Source organism: Setaria italica, chromosome V (genome assembly GCF_000263155.2).
Source record: "Setaria italica strain Yugu1 chromosome V, Setaria_italica_v2.0, whole genome shotgun sequence".
Taxonomy (NCBI): domain Eukaryota; kingdom Viridiplantae; phylum Streptophyta; class Magnoliopsida; order Poales; family Poaceae; genus Setaria; species Setaria italica.
In genome coordinates, this window is record NC_028454.1 from 17219378 (window position 1) to 17236024 (window position 16647).

A 16647-nucleotide genomic window follows, 5' to 3' on the forward strand; every position below is an offset into this window, starting at 1 on the left:
TCAAATGAGTACAAAGATATATTAATAGCACTTTATTCAAGTACATTACCGTTTTGGTCTTGATAGACATGGTTCAACCTCTTCAAGGTTAAGTTCTAGATAAGAAGAATACACTCTATCAGCTTCAACCTACATCCGAGACAATGTGTCAATAAAACAAAGGCACTAAGCATACGCCAAACTATCTGATTGTGCTCAACAAATGAAAAACAATCACCTGGTTGTGGTCGACGAACATCTTATTAGCACGCAGATAGGATTCTTCCATGGCCACCTAAAATATGAAACAAAAATTAGTCTAGTGTCTTACCATCAATGCAGATAAAGACAAAAAATTACAATTGCCATTAATAGCTGGTGGAGAGAGAGAGAAGGCGTGAGAGAGATAAGGGCGCGCGGTGTGAGGAGGAGATAAGGCGTGAGAGAGAGGAAAAGGTGGAGCGGGGCGCACGGAATGAGGGTAGGGACCCTTTTATCCCGGTTGGAAACACCGACTAGGACTAAAGGCCCCCCTTTAGTCCCGGTTGGTGTTTCCAACCAGGACAAAAGGCCCCTCCAGATTGCCCAGGGCCACTGGCCTGTACAACTGGGACTAAAGGGGCTCTTTAGTCCTAGTTGGTGAGCCCCACGCCAGTCCCTATCGGGGCTGAGTTTTAGTCCCTATTGGTGAACCTTTAGTCCCGGGTCCAAAATCATCTGGGACTAAAAACATTGGATAGAAGGTTAGTTCTCTAGTAGTGTTGGAGCGTCCGATGAAAAATTTTCCATCAAACGTCCAGACACTAACAACTCCGTAAATGATAATATCACAAACCATACTTGCCTGGATTAAAACTAGGTAAAACTAGGGTGTTACAATGGCTTCCCTGAATTTCATCAGATGATCTGTTGATTGACCGATGTGACACTGATGGTTATTAAATTATTTCTTGGAAGACATCCAAACATATTTTTTCTTACACTAGTGGCTTGTGTTATTCAATTCTTATGCTCGAGGGCAAGCATCACACAAGCATATGGGGTAGTCAGTGCATTATCATCATATCCCTGACTGCAATTTTGGCACCCTCTCCTAAGCATTGTTGGGCTGCAGGAGGTCACACAACAAGACGGTGATGATTTCATGTAGGTCACACAACAAGATAGTACTAGCTTTAAGAATAAGACGGTGCTATTTTCAACCGGGATAAAAAAACCCCTCATCCCACTAACCATTACAATCGGAACTAAAGAGCCCCTTTAGTCCTGGTTGATATTACCAACTAGGACTAAAAGGCCTTTACTCCTGGGTCCAAAGACAATCGGGGTAAAAAACTTTGGATGGAATATGAGTTCTCTACCAATGTCTCTTGGTGGCAGCAAGCTAGTAACACGGTGGGAACATGAGCTAAGAAGGGTTTCAATTGGGGGCTTAGACAATCTGGAAGGCACGGAATGAGGTTTCAGTTGGGGGCTTGGACAATCTGGAAGGCACGAAATGAGGTTGTGTTCAATAATATCTCCCGCAATGATCAATCAGCCCTCCTTGCAAAGGGGAAGCTAGACCTCTCGATGCTGGCAGGTGCTAAACGGCTAAGCGCCCTGGTCGTTGCAGGTCCAACCGATGGATAGAGCCTAGTAAGGCTAGTGATCATTTTTGACTATTTCTCGGGCGTGAATGTGATCTAAGAACCCTCTAGGGGCAAGTGTGTACGTGTTGTACAGCTATTTTGCCCTTTCTTCTATTTTAATGCAATGATATGCAATTATCCTACATATTTGAGAAAATATCCCTGACTGCTGCTGGATAAGTTTGATTATGTTGTGAAAAAGTTTGAGGAGCAAAAAAAAAGAATCATAGAAAGAGAAAAAAATACTAAAATCTTGTATTAATTTGGATTATAAGTATAGGAAGTAATTAAGGGAAGAGTGAAAATTAAACCATAAATGAAATAACATGATAGGTAAAGAATAGGCAAAAAAGATAGAATAACAAATATAGAAAAAGATTAATTATTAGAGAGATTGAAGAAAGAAGAGAAGAAAAAACAAACCAGTAGTAATGTCTTTATAGCACTCACACACTTAATCCACTGAAAAACAGAAACAGGAAATACAGGAAGAAAGATGAATAAAACAAAGAAAATAATTAGAAAACAGAAAGAAAAAGGAAAAAAAAGTGAGATTTGTATGCCAACCAAGGATCAGAACCTGCCCATGCATTTCGTCTGAGGTCAAGACGGCCTTAGTGTGATGTGGTAATTTAGTTAATGCCCTATAGGTGGGGCGCCAGACGTTGGTGGTGGCAGCTGCTCGGGGGTTCCTAACCCATGGCCCTTGCCAGCGGACGACCGCAATCTCTTGGAACGATAGCCATCCGAGCGTGAGGAGGGCCGATCAGGCCCCCGGTAGGAAGGATCTTGGGCGCGCTTCGCTCTCGTCCCGGCGCCCAAGTCAACAGCGGCCCACTTTTGGGACACCCGATGTTGCGCCGGGGCCGCGCTCCCGCCTTTCCCTGCTCCAATCCTGACATCCCCATTGTCAGCGGTCGTGGGAGGGAGCTCGAGAAGGCCCTCCTATGAAGCACAAAGGACCCCCTTGTCGAAAAGATCCTCGTCATCCTCCTCATCGTCGGAGGGCAACCCTGGTCGCAGCGCGCGCGACGACGCTACGCGCTTTCGTGAATCTTCTTCTGTCGCGTGCAAATTTTCCTATCGTGCGAATCTTCTTATACTACTCTTTGTCAGCGCGGAACTCGGCAACGGCCTACTCGGTGCCCCAAGAATTGCCGTCCAGGTCACGGACCAGGGACACTGGCTGCCCGAGCCCCTGCGCACCAACAGCAGCTCGAGCCTCCGAACGCTCATGAATGGAAAGTGTAGAATGAAAATGGCCAGGTCGGGGACTCGCAAGGTTGGGAGCGAGGTTCGCTGCAAAGGCCTGCAGGTGCCCCACCAGGGCCGTGGGCATCGGCACCCGGATGTTGATCAACTCATGCACCCACGCCGAAATCTCATTAGTGGGGAGGACTTATGGGTGCTCCTGAGAGTTGTCCATCACGCCAAAGTACTCGAAGAAGCGGTGGGCCCTCCTCTTGAGTGGCACCATCCGCCGCTCGATGAAGGTCCAGACAACCCCCACGCCGGACACCCCAGGTCGCACCCTCTCCACCAGCACCTAGATGATGGCATCCACCTTGTCATTGTCGGGCTCCTGGTAGCCCCACCTCCATGACTCCCACCAGACTGGGGACCCACCAGTGAATGCCGGTAGCTTGTCGGCGCCCTCCTCAAGGCCGTAGTGTGGCAAAACCACCCAAATTACCCAGCTAAAGTGTGCTAAACATCGCCTCAAATGCGAATAGACACTTTAATTGAATAAAAATGGTAGTCTGTCGGGTTTCACCTGATACAATCATGTATTTTCAATCGAAACAAGCATACTCGCATGAAGGCGAGTTCAGAGATTACAACAATCTTGATGAAATATTACAGAGGTCCCAAATTAATTTATTACAACCGAGTTCAAATGCATAAATTAGTTTTAGAGTTCAAAACCATAAAGAGAGTTCAAATGCAACGGAAAATAAGCGATAGTTCTAATCATCGATATACAATACCATGGTGAAGCTGTCCATGATATCACTCACCACGGTCCTCGCTCACCGAGGATGGGTCCCACTCAACCATCCATCCTAGCAACCAAGTCATTCACATCAACATTACTTGGAAACATAGCCACAAGCAAGGCTGAGTATACTAATACTCAACAAGACTTACCCGATAGGTGGTTTCTAATCCACCGACTCCTAGACATGCAAGGGTTTTTGGCTGAGGGGTTTGTTTTTGCCAAAAGCTTATAAAGGGGATCCTTACTTTCAAGTTTTAACATCAAGTTCTACTTGATTAACCATTCTAGGTAAGCACCTATTGTAAGCAAGCATGGTAGAACAAGCAAATTAATCAAACATCAGTATTAATCATCATCCTTGTTCATCTTCTTACTCAGTGCAGAAAGGCGGTCAAGCAGTCACAAACTGTGAGAAGCAGACGATTCGAATCGAATTTATTAACCTTGCAAGGTGGACCCAAACCCACGACATATGCGTACCACGCCGGGTTCACATATATCAACCGTTTCCATTGATCCCCGACACGTATCCAGGGCCCACTTCCCTTGGATACAATTCCCCAACGATCCTGAAATGATGTCGTACCGAGGCTGCACTTGTACCCACATGATGCATCAGGGGAACCCGGTTCCAGAGAGAGCGGAGATAAAGTCTACACCCTAGTTCAATCAGGTACTAGATTTCCCGATCCCATACTCGGTATGTGTTTAGTACTTTCAAACACTTGACTACAACTCTAACACATTTCGGCCTTAGCATTTTTCCTCTAAACAGATGTGGCATCCACCAATTCGGAACATATTACAAAGTCCCGCCCGTCAACCTTATGATTCCAACATAAGTACAAGATTTGACCCTTTTAGCACCACTTATTTTCGCAACACCACATATTTGGTTGCTGTATTTGGTTCTATGGCAACCAACGGCATAATTGGTAGGAATATATGGGCCTTATGGCTACAAAAATTGTGTGTTGCATTAGTCATAAGCTCTACTGCAAGAGGGAGGCGCTAATGCTACAGTGGAAAAGGTGGTTGCGAGTATAGGTTCCTACTGCCACGACTAGTGTTGAGTTGTGATAATATTGATTTTGTGTTGCGATAGCTAGGCGTTGTTGCACCATTGTAAATTTGGTTGCAAGTTGTTGTGCATATGGCCACATTGTAATTACATTGTCTCAATCTTGACCTGTGTTGCAATAGCTGTTGCTATATTGCATCCAAAAAAAGATTAGTTGTGAGTAGTTGTGAACATAGCCACGATGAAACTGTGTTGCTTTAATCTTATCCTGCGTCAAGATCTTATTATATTGCATCGAAAAAGTCATCCGTTGCATCCGTTGAGGTTCTATTGCCACCAACATCATATGTGGCTACATTTGAGTATATTTGGTTGCCAGAATATTTGTATTGCCCCTAAAATTTATTCGTGGGCATTGTATATCATATACAGTAGAGTCTAGAGCGCGCCCCTGGCGGGCTAATCTTTCAACCAATTACGTAAAATCTTCATTAAAAGGATTGATATTCGCGCACCAGTGTCAAGAATGTGATATATTTTGGGGGAAAAAGTAAAATTGGTGGCTCTAATTAGATCATTGCATATATTTATGTTTAGATCTATATGTCTTGATGTGACAGAAGAAATTATGATACTTAATAATGATGAATAATGCCTGCATGCGATAGTATAAATATTAACTTTAAAGAAGATGTGTAACTATTCTTATATACTCACCAATGCAAAGGCAGCAGATTGGAATGGGAATCGAGTAGGATAACTGTATAGTAATCACAATCACATTGCCTTTACTTGTGTGCGAAAGTAAACTAGCTATTATTGAAATAAGTGACATGGTAACATAATATACAGTTACATAATAGCAGTAGAAGGCGAGTATTAAAGTACATAAGCACATTAACTGGTGGTTTAAATTCAATGCTCCAAGTTGAATCATCCCCTACAATGCCTCTTATATCCAAAGTCCCAACTAAAATTTTGGGAATGGATGGTTCTCCTGAACAATCTGGTGTGCCTTCAATTGCAGCTGTAAGTATGACTTCCGTCAATTTCCATGCTATTTTTTAGGAAAAGTTTTATTAACTGTAAATTTCTGACAAATAATACTACTGTGGCATAATTCTTTTATTGTGTTTGTCCTAGGTAATGAAAGGCAATAATATCCATCTCAAATAACAGATGCTACGATAACAAAACATGATATTAGCAATATCACTGAAATTTATTTATATGGCAATATCATTTGGATTGTTGTCCAGCAGTCTCAAATTAACACCAAGAAATGCTACTGGCTGAAGATCTCTGAGCCGCTAGTACCCTGCACACCAGCAACCGTAGGCTTCAGCTTCAATTCATACTCCTGAAAGGTGATGCGGGAGAGCAGGACGCAGCCTTCCATTCCATGAGTACTGCGGGTGGCGTTGGTGGCAGCTAGTTCACCACTGAATAACCTTTTGCAAAGAACAGTGATATGTGCACCTTCCAACTTCCTGTACAGGGTGTAATAGAATGTCCATTTAGTATCAACTCCAATAGCAAGTCTGTATAGCATATGTAACTTGATGCATCCTTGGCCATCACAAGTTAACTCTTTGCTCAAGCTACTCTAGAAGTCCATATAAGAAGAATATCACAAATGAAAGCTTTATACGCATGCCTGGTACCTAAGAAGAATTGACATGAATCATATTACAATAAACATTATTTGACTATTTAATTCATACACGTGAAATATTATGCTGACAACTGAACCAAATAACAATTTTTGCACATATAAGAAAGTCATAGAAAGTTAGATGCTTGGACACAAAAATTGACAAATTGCATCTCTTTTTATTCTCAAAAACGAATGTGTAGATTGTGAGAAAAAATTTACCTCATCATTAATAGTCCCTCTACCACTCTGTGGTGTCACTGGTAGTTCAGGGATGTTCAACAATTTAGTTGTTATGGTTCTTGAAGTATGGCTTGGCTAGTCTTTGAAGCTGCGAATTGCATCAGATTACCACCATATATGTTGAATGCAGTAAACATAGGCAGAGGCAGAGGCAGCCTCCTATCCAAGCTCACTAACATTGACTAAGCTCTAACTTCTATAAGATATATGACATTAACACATATGGTTCATGCGACTCGGAAAGCTTGAGCTAGGAAAAAGGGGAAGCACAATATAAGTTCAGTCATCACAGAAATTTATTAATCTTAAGAAACTTTACTATGCTTGGTAGTTCTAAGAATTAACTGGAGTAAGTCTTTTAGGATACCACCATCATCATTGAAATGCATCCTATTATACAGAACTCTTTTATGGTTTAAAACTCCCACATTTATTTGGTCACATGTACAACTGGTGGGTACATCCTTAACAGAATTTTTTACTATCCAGCACAGATAGTCTAGTCAATAGCACAATACATTCTGAACTTTTCAAAGCCAATTCTCAAATTAAGTATATTAATTGCTTTATGTGATTCCTGCCAAATAAGATGAATCCAATAACCAGGAAGATCACTACAAACTAATAACCTAGATAAATGCATGTACTTAATCCATAAGCAATGCTTGAGAAAAAAATTGAATCTGGAGATGGACTAACGCAGGTAGTTAATCTATATGACTCGTGCCTCGTAAACATGTACACACCACCAATAACAACATATATATATATTTTAATTTTTTTATCCTATTAGATGCACATGTAGTTCAATTTGGAGTTAATTTCGATAACCATGTAGAAATTCATTTAACATATAGAAAATACTAAATTAGTTCTTAAATTTTTGAAATATCTAGAAGGCAACTTATCCGTAATCTATTACATATAAAAAAATAATTTGGTGCATATAAGATAATTATTTGTGTGCAATAATAAAATTTATACTACTTTACTTATAAAAAAATGAAAAGGCATTGTTTTTTCTACGTCCCGTCACCCTCCCCCGTGGCCCTCGTTGCGATCGATTCCCACCCTCGTATCAAATTTTCTCCTTCCACGTCAATGGGTAAACATCTCAGCACCGTTCATTCTTCCGCACGTCTCCCTACGCCTCCAACTCTGCCTCCCCCTCCGCACGCCGCCTCTTTCCTAATCCACAATGCCTCCTATGCTCCAACGCCACACCGGGCCACCTCCGCCCGGACCGTGCCGCCTCCGTGCGCCGCCACGCCGGATCCGCGGTGGAGGAGCCCGGGGACTCCAACGGCCCCTCCTCTCCTGCTGCTCGTTGTGCTCTCGGGCTCTTCGCCATCCACCACTTCGGAGGCCATCCCCGTCCACCTCTTCGCCGTACATTCTTCTCCCTCCGCACCTTCTCATCGCCCGACACCGCCGCCTCCTCTTTCCTGAGACTCATCCGCCCGCACTTGCTCGATCGGTGCCTCCATCCATCCTGCCAGTGGCCAGAGGACATAGAAGCTCCCTGCCCTCACCTCATCTCCGGCCTCCGATCCAATCGGACCCGCCTTCCATCTGCCGGCGGTGCGTTACCTGCGGGACGGGAGATCCATGGCTGCGTTCCTGCTGCAGCTGTTGGCATCATCTCCAGAGCCTCATTTGATTCGCGGACATGCCAGCAAGGTTTGCACGCCCTTTCTTGATCTCTCGTCAATCACGCGCTGGGGCTCCACCTCCTACCTCCCATCCCTTTCCAATCGTGAGTGCCCCTGCACTGTTTAATTTTATTTGACAGTGTTTAATTTGGTGTCGCTTGCAGCTCTTCCCCTGGCCGTGATTGCTCAAGTGCGCCAAGGGGATTTGCACAGGTGAATGCTTGACATTGCTCTTGCTCTTGGTTCAGTTGGGAGGCTTGCAGATATGTTTTTTGGGCTGCATAGATCACTACATAATGTCTTTTTGTCTCTTGTGTCGCCTGAGCATGGGTTTACTTTGATTCAGTGTCTTTGTCTGCATCCAGAGCATGTCCAGAACTCTTGATCATCACGCTGCATAGCTCTTCTGCAATGCTTAAATATTTCAGTGTGAAAGATATCCCTTTGGCGCTTTGTGTTTCAGAATAACAGCAAGCACTTGAACTGATATATCTACTCTTATATTGACATCGTACTACTCTTGTTTTGCTTTACTTTCTGCACGTGCTTATTAATTTTGAAAAGTCAGTTTAGTTTAACATGTATATTTGTGATCTCAATATGCCAAGAATGCTTGGCATAAGCATGGTGCTATGCCTACCCAAGAAACTACTCCCTAACTGGGCTGAGAAATAAGTTAGCAGGAGAGGGAGAGATTGGTTGCAACCACTGAGCACAAGGAGTGACCATCAATCCGCACCTTTTCTTTACCCTTACCATGCTAATGTAGTATCAGGATAAATATAGATATTTAGAGTACAAATGGCAAAGATCCTAGCTACTTTGACTAGAGCTGGGAGGCTGTGAGTCTGATTGATAGCTCCAAATGCTTTTGGCTTTTCAGAAGCACGAGAGCACAAAGGCCTAAATTCTAAGTTGTGGCATGTACCTGCCCTCATGTGTTGGTTTCCTGTGGTAGTGGTGTTGGATTGGAACGGACCAGCAGAATGGTGAGGCTCTGCATTATCATTTTATCTTTGAAATCTTCAGATGGAACCATTTCCCCTACTACTCCATGTGACCATGTCTCCCTTATTTTAAAATGCTTCTTTTTGTAAATAATTGCATTGATATCAAAACCAAAGCAGATTTTTGGTAGTATATGCCTAATCAATAGTTGTGTGCAAAAGTGATATACCGTTATTTTGTCAAGGCACCTGATGAAATAGTGATTCTACTGTGCAACAGACTATTTTAAATTTTACTGTAGATAAAGGCACAGACATTTATTTAGGGCATGTGTTAAAAATATAAAATCAGAGAGCCCTGAAATTCTTCGTGTATTATACATATTATAAGGCATTAGTAATCAAGAACGATGTCTGAACAATATATAGAGTCGACCATAGTTTAGAAAAAAAAAACCTATCACCTCATGTTTGGTTCAAGTTCCACTAATCTAGTTAATATGTACCTCAATCCTCATTCTGTATGCTTTTACAGTTTTAAGGTGCATGCTTTGTGAAGAGGAGAACTGGGAAGGCTTGGATATGAAGGTTATTTTGCTATGATGATACTAGAAAGGTGCCCAGGACTTTTTTGGAAAGAGGAATGGCATGGTCTGAAGTGAAACACTTCATATTCCAGAGTCCAGCTTCACCAACTGTAATACTACGTCAGTATATGCACATACACTTCACTAGCTGAAATACTACTTCAGTATATGCACAGACTCTTCACCAACTGAAATACTTCTTCCAAACTGCTTCACTAACAGAATTGCTCATATAGAGAGCTATATAGCTTTAAGAAAACGGTGACCTATGTTATATATTATTGTGCAAATATAAGACATAACTTTGTTTTGTATAAACCTGCATTTTGTTTTATACGGAGTATAGACCTGCATTTTGATTGTTTGATTTACATTACGGAATGTCAAGATATCCTCTCAGGGCAACTCGGGGAGGATAGAAACCCTGCTTTCATTCATAATTCCTAAGCATGATGTTTTGGAACGAATCATATATCACGTAACAGTTTATATTGTCTGATTTAGCTTCTTGCTGGCTATCAACTCAGGGGGTGTTTGGAAACACTGTGCTAAACTTTAGCACCTATCACATTGGATGTTTGGATACTAATTAAGAGTATTAAGCATAGTCTAATTATAAAACTAATTGCACAGATGGAGTCTAATTCGTGAGACGAATCTATTAAGCCTAATTAGTCCATGATTTGATAATGTGGTGCTACAGTAACCATTTGCTAATGATGAATTAATTAGCCTTCATAAATTCGTCTCGCGAATTAGACTCCATCCATGCAATTAGTTTTGTAATTACCTCATGTTTAATCCTTCTAATTAGCATCCGAACATCCGATGTGACTCTGCTAAAGTTTAGCGCCTCATATCCAAACACCCCCTCAGTAAATTGTTTCCTTTCAGAAATAGCAGATTTTGGGAAAAAAAACATTGAGTGTTGTTCCTTCTGGAAATCAAGTGCATACAGATCAAGGAATTGTTCTTCATTGCTGCCATTCAGCGTGTGCTGAAGACTTTCTTGTGTAAGCAGTGTTCTGAACTTTGTGTCTTTGTTGGCAGTCTACGAAATATTTTCTTGGTTACACATAAATAGTTAATTTGCTGCACATTAATATTTTTTTATTTTTGTTGAGTAATATTCTCACATTTCAGATTGTGTGTTATTTTGCAGCTAATTGTAGGTTGCAGGTTGTTTTACTAATTTCAATAATTTGCAACCTGTTGCCTTGGAGCAACTCTGAATCTGAAGTAAACAAACTAAACCTATGTTGCTAGGTTTCTTTTTTCTATAAGAATGTGTATTGTAAATTTTTAAGAAACCAATATTTTACCAAAGTATTTTGTCTTCTGCCGAAAGTTTGAGAAGCTGCACAATTTTCATTCGAAAACAAACAACGTTTATATATAATTTTTTTGGTTTTCTCATGGGATGATGATTTTAACACTACAAAAGGTATGATTTCTGTACTTGCCAATTCTATGCTACTAATCATTCTCCTCTGTCTTATTTCATTCATTCCGTATGTTTGCGTATTACTCAAGAGAGTTTGTGCAATTCTTGGTGATTTAACATTTTCACATTATAGCTTCATTTAGTTACCTTTGTATTCAATATCAAGTTATCTAAACTTCAAACATCATGAGGTTTTTTATTTTAATATATCTCTTTTGGGTGCTCTAAATCTTCCTACGAAATGAGAAACTCTAAGGAAATCACGAAATTCCAGTAGTTGGTGGATGGCTGGACGCCATCAAGTAGCGGAACACCACCCTCTCATGCGGCTCTTCACTGTCATATAGATCGCAATCTGCAGTGGTGGCGTGCGTGGAAGCGACAACATCAATATAGATGCTAAGCGGCCATACATGAAACAAGGGAATAATAAGCTGAGAACATGTAAAGACCCATAGCAACGCACGGGCATTTCAACTATTTGAATAATAAATTTGGAAGAAAGCAGCTACATAGGCTACAACCATGTTCCTCTGTAGACTACACGTCATTGAGGTTCGTTCAGTTTTAAGTTTCCGTTTCAAATAAGAGGTTTTTTCAGTTTTCAGTAATGATTTTTGTCCAGTGTTTAGTTACAGAAGGTATCATCTATGGCATACTATATGCTAGCTTTTTTTCCTTAGTTAGCACTTTTTATTTGTTAACACCTGAGATAAGAATATTTTTTCTAATCCTGTAGAGATGATACCTGAAGCAAACTATAGGTTTATTAGTCAATCTTACCTTCTAAATTGTCTAGTCACTTACTGAGGGTGACTTTTTCAGTGATCATGTTGCCTATTCAATTTGTTGCTGTCCCTCTGATATATTTTCCCCTGCAAATTTTTAGCTCTATTGGCTTCATATTTCATATACTTTGCTTATATATTTGTTTTGTGCAGAGACTCAAGTCATGTGGAAAAAAGGAGTACTTATCTTTAATGCCCTTACATTTTTGCTAACAGGTAGCCATTGTCATGAGTCATTTACAGTTCATACGGTTAATCTAAAATTTTATACCATGATACACCATTCGGTGTGATATAATTAAATTAACATAACATGTGTGTTCATTCATAGGTGATTACTGATCTGTACTAAAACATAAGCATATGTGTGCCTCTGAATTCTATGTGTGTTCATGAATTGCAGGAAAGCGTGGACAACCAAAATATTTAGAGAAAACTTTATGCCTATATGCTGGTGATGGACTACTAGAAGAATGAAGAATTACAGAAAGGTTTATTGGTGACTGCCAGTGCCGTTAGGAATGAATAGATCAATAAGAGAACTCATATTTAGTTTTATTTTATTATGCCAAACATAGTTGCACTTGTAGTCAGAGATGATGTTTTTATTGTCATTGTGTTATTACTTTGGTTGAGACATATATTAGAAGTTAATGAAGGTTTGAGTTCTTATATGTGATGATGAAATATATACTCATGGCACAATTATTTTGTAGAAATAATTAAATTTCAGGCTACAAAACAAAATTAAAAAGGCGCTAGTTAAAATGCCCTTGTTGCAACAAACCACTGCACAACCACTGTTTGTTGTTGCAATATACATTATTACCACAAACTTTATGTTTGTTGTTGCAATATACATTATTGCCACAAACTTTATGTGTTGCTATAGGACGTGTCTACCATCGATAATGATTCATTACATTTTTCATCTATTACCACCAACAGTGATTCGTTGCATTTTCCATCTATTACCACCAACAATGATTCATTTTTTACCTTTTTTGCCACCAGCAAATGAACGTTGCAATTGTGACTCTAGGCACCAAATTTGTTACGTTGCAATATTTATTTAATGCTGGAGAGCATTGCATGGCAATATGGTCATATTCCCACGTAACTATGGGGTGACAATAAAACTATTTTGCGACAAGTTCATTAGTGGCAATACTGTTATATTGCATCCACGTCTTTCATTGCAACAGTAACTTATGCAATGATTCTGCTAGTCGCAATATCCGTACTTGCAACCATATCGCGGTTGCATTAGTTTTTTTACGTGCATTGCAAAACCACCATATTGCAACACCACATCCAAAAGGATGCAAGAACCTATTGCACCGTTCTAAATGCAACCATCTGTCAATGACCATACATAGATGCAATTGATCCATATTGCAACCAAAATAGTAATATTGTAACCCATTATAGGCGTCACGACAGGGCTGAATAATAGTTATCAACGTTAATGTAGTTTTACTTGCAAATAGAAAATTCAACCTGTTAACAGACTGTAGTAGTCCGGCATGGTGCGATTATTTGTTAACAAAGGTGACAAATTCTCCATATGTCACCTAAGGAAGGAGCAAAAGAAGAACACTATGGTGCGCATGTGCTAATGCGTATACAAGTGACAGGGTCTTAGGGCCTCTTTGGTAGGGCTTTAGCAACGGCTCCATCGACGGCTTCACTTATAGCTCTAGCAAGTGGTTATTTGCAAACTGACCTCTCAAGCGAAGCCCCCATGAAGCCGTTTTGGAAATGAACGTGAATGGTGAAGCCAAAAATAGTGGCTCCCTCACCTCATCCCCTTCAATTCCAAGCATCTACTGTTACTTAACTGACCTTGAAATCTCATACATGGTACGCTGCTCCTATCAATATTTCGTACCACTGACTAGTTAAATGTACATCACGTGTGTAGTTCGGATGGCCTAGCTTCAAGGACTCAAGAGTTATACTTATACTAGTTCAGGCAATGTTCCCTAGGTCCATTCAGACTGTTGTTTCGTATTCTTGAGCTCAAGTGCTCAATGTTTTCAGTAGAGGGTTACAAACGTGTTGTGTGTGTGAAGAGTGAGAGAGAGAGAGTAAATAAATGTTCTTGCCTCCCTCTTATACTCCAGGGGAGATACATGGTTACAGCAAGAGAAGGGGTCCCTCAAATCAAGTGTTTCATCTCATCTCCTATGTCCAGCGTGTCTTGTCTTGTTATGGTTAGAATCCAGGATTGTCGATGATGCGGCAACACTGCTTAGGCTCACATCACGAGTTTGTTGGAATCGCTCACTCACAGGTTCAAGTGTTTAGCACAAACACTTAATCTTCTCTCTGATGGAGAATCACTCCCTCTCTCTCAGCTATGACACACTCACACTTGCTTCTTTTGATAGACAAACACGAATACTCTTTCTTACTTTTACAGCCCAAAATAAATAACTGAATACATGGAACTAAATACTACGAGTAGCACTTCTCCCACTAGCCGGCAGGTACGGCTATGCATGTCAAGCTACACATTTTACGGCTTGACTCCTTGTAGCATGGACTCATCCTCTGAAAGCTAGGAAGACCAAATACTCTCACTATTGACCATGCAAACAAGACTCCACGATCCATGCACATGCTAAAAGCTTTGACCTCTCCTTGCCCCTGCTTCACACAACGTTAGCCTTGGCCAATCTAACTTATTCGGAGGTCGTTGCCTCCAGCTCCAATGCTTCTACGTGCAACACCACTTTCTACGTGCAACACCACTTCGCACGGCGACGTCCACGTCACACGGCACGTCGGCACCTCGTTATGAGCTGAACCAACCTAGTGTGTATATGTATCTCACATACACATCTCCTACTAGTATGTGACCTACACAAATCGACACTACTACATGCAAAATGAAATTTAAACATGATAATACACATATGAATCATGATTATTTCTAACATTTCCCCCCTTAATCTTGATTCTCCTATCCCTAGACAACTTCGGAAAAGAGTTGGTTCATCGCTGTCGTAGCCTTGAGCCAACAAGGCTTTCTCCTCCTTTTCTTTCTTAGGACATTCCCAAGAAAAATGTCCAAAATCCTAACAATTGTAACATTTTACCTTGTTTTTGCCCTTGCGTCCTTCACTGCTACCTTGAGCATGACCTCGACCTCGCGTCAAGTATTTTCCTCTTGCCATGAGGAGTTGCTCTCCAGATCGGACATTGTGCCCCTTGAGCAGTTCTTCATGAGCCTTCAATGACCCAACAGCCTCCTCTAAGGCCATCTTGTTGATGTCTCCGGACAACACCATCGCCGAAGCAACATTGATGAACTTGGTGGAGATAGATCGCAACAGCTTCTTCACAACATACTTCTCCTCCACTGCATCTCCGAGCTCACGGATATGCCCAACTAGCATCATGAACTTCTCAGCATAATCATCCACAGATTTTGCATCACTCATCTTGAGATTATCAAGATCAGCTCGCAAGGATTGGACACTTGCCTCTTGGACACGCTCGACGCCCACATGCATGGAGCGCAGCGCCGCCCACACATCACGGGCGGTCTCCTTCTCCAAAACTCGCAATAGCGTCTCGTCGTCAACCGACTGGAAGATGATCGACAAGGCTAGCTGGTTCTGGCTCACATTCATGGCATCGGTAGCCTTCTCATCACGATCAACGACGCTCCATACGCTGTTAGTTCGTAAGAGGTACTTCATCTGCAACGCCCACGCCGCGTAGTTCATCCTTGTCAGCATCGGGAATGGCAGTCTCCCCATCGCCATTGTCGTTGTCGAGCCCATGAGTCACAATGGCTTTGCTTAAGGAAGAGTCGTCGCGCGGCATCATCTTCATCACCATCGGCTCTGATACCAATTGTTGGAATCGCTCACTCCAAGGTTCAAGTGTTTATCACAAACACTTAATCTTCTCTCTGATGGGGAATCACTCCCTCTCTCTCGGTTGTGACACACACGCACACTTGCTTCTTTTGATAGACAGACACGAAGACTCTTTCTTACTTTTACAGCTCAAAATAAATGATTGAATACATGGAACTAAATACTACGAGTAGCACTTCTCCCACTAGCCGGCAGTTACGGCCATGCATGTCAAGCTACACATTTTACGGCTTGACTCATCGCAGCATGGACTCATCCCCTGCAAGCTAGGAAGACCAAATACTCTCACTACTGACCGTGCAAACCAAACTCCACGATCCATGCATATGCTAACAGCTTTGACCTCTCCTTGCCGCTTCTTCACACAACTTTAGCCTTGGTAAATCTAACTTATTCGTAGGTCGTTGCCTCCAGCTCCAATACTTCTACGTGCAACACCACTTCGCATAGCGACGTCCGCATCACACGGCATGTGGGCACCTTGTTATGAGCTGAACCAACCTAGCGTGTATATGCATCTCACATACACATCTGCTACTAGTACATGACCTACACAAATCGACATGCAAAATGAAATTTAAACATACCGATACACATATGAATCAAGATTATTTCTAATAGAGTTTAGGGAAATAATGCATGTCGGTATGGTGCCTTCACGTTGAGCACGCGGTGCATAATGCCGAACAACTGCCAGGTAAGGTCTGACACCTTTTGACTTCGGAGGTATTTGGATACTAGGTGCTAAATTTTAGCAGTGTCACATCGAATGTTCGGATGCTAATTAGGAGGACTAAACATGAGCTAAT

The 16647-nt window shown here is 41.5% G+C and overlaps 2 protein-coding genes and 1 long non-coding RNA gene across 4 annotated transcripts; 2 read left to right on the top strand and 1 right to left on the bottom strand.

Moving 5' to 3' along the window:
• The first annotated feature begins 5575 nt into the window (after positions 1-5575).
• On the top strand, positions 5576-10084 carry LOC101752731. Its single transcript, XM_022826654.1, has 4 exons — positions 5576-5659; positions 7646-8207; positions 8344-8392; positions 9662-10084. The coding sequence occupies exons 1-4, from the start codon at positions 5576-5578 to the stop codon at positions 9681-9683; spliced, it is 717 nt and encodes a 238-aa protein (XP_022682389.1). The 3' UTR covers positions 9684-10084.
• Positions 10085-10463: 379 nt separating this feature from the next.
• Positions 10464-12627, top strand: LOC105914334. 2 transcript variants are annotated; one of them, XR_001163990.2, is made up of 3 exons: positions 10464-11712; positions 12099-12161; positions 12349-12627. It is a non-coding gene; the product is annotated as an uncharacterized LOC105914334 (long non-coding RNA). The 2 variants fall into 2 exon arrangements; XR_001163989.2 differs by having other exon boundaries at positions 10464-12161.
• A 2401-nt stretch (positions 12628-15028) lies between these two features.
• On the bottom strand, positions 15029-15721 carry LOC101753143. The gene has a single exon (XM_004971770.1). The coding sequence runs from the start codon at positions 15719-15721 to the stop codon at positions 15029-15031; it is 693 nt and encodes a 230-aa protein (XP_004971827.1).
• Between the last annotated feature and the right edge of the window lie 926 nt (positions 15722-16647).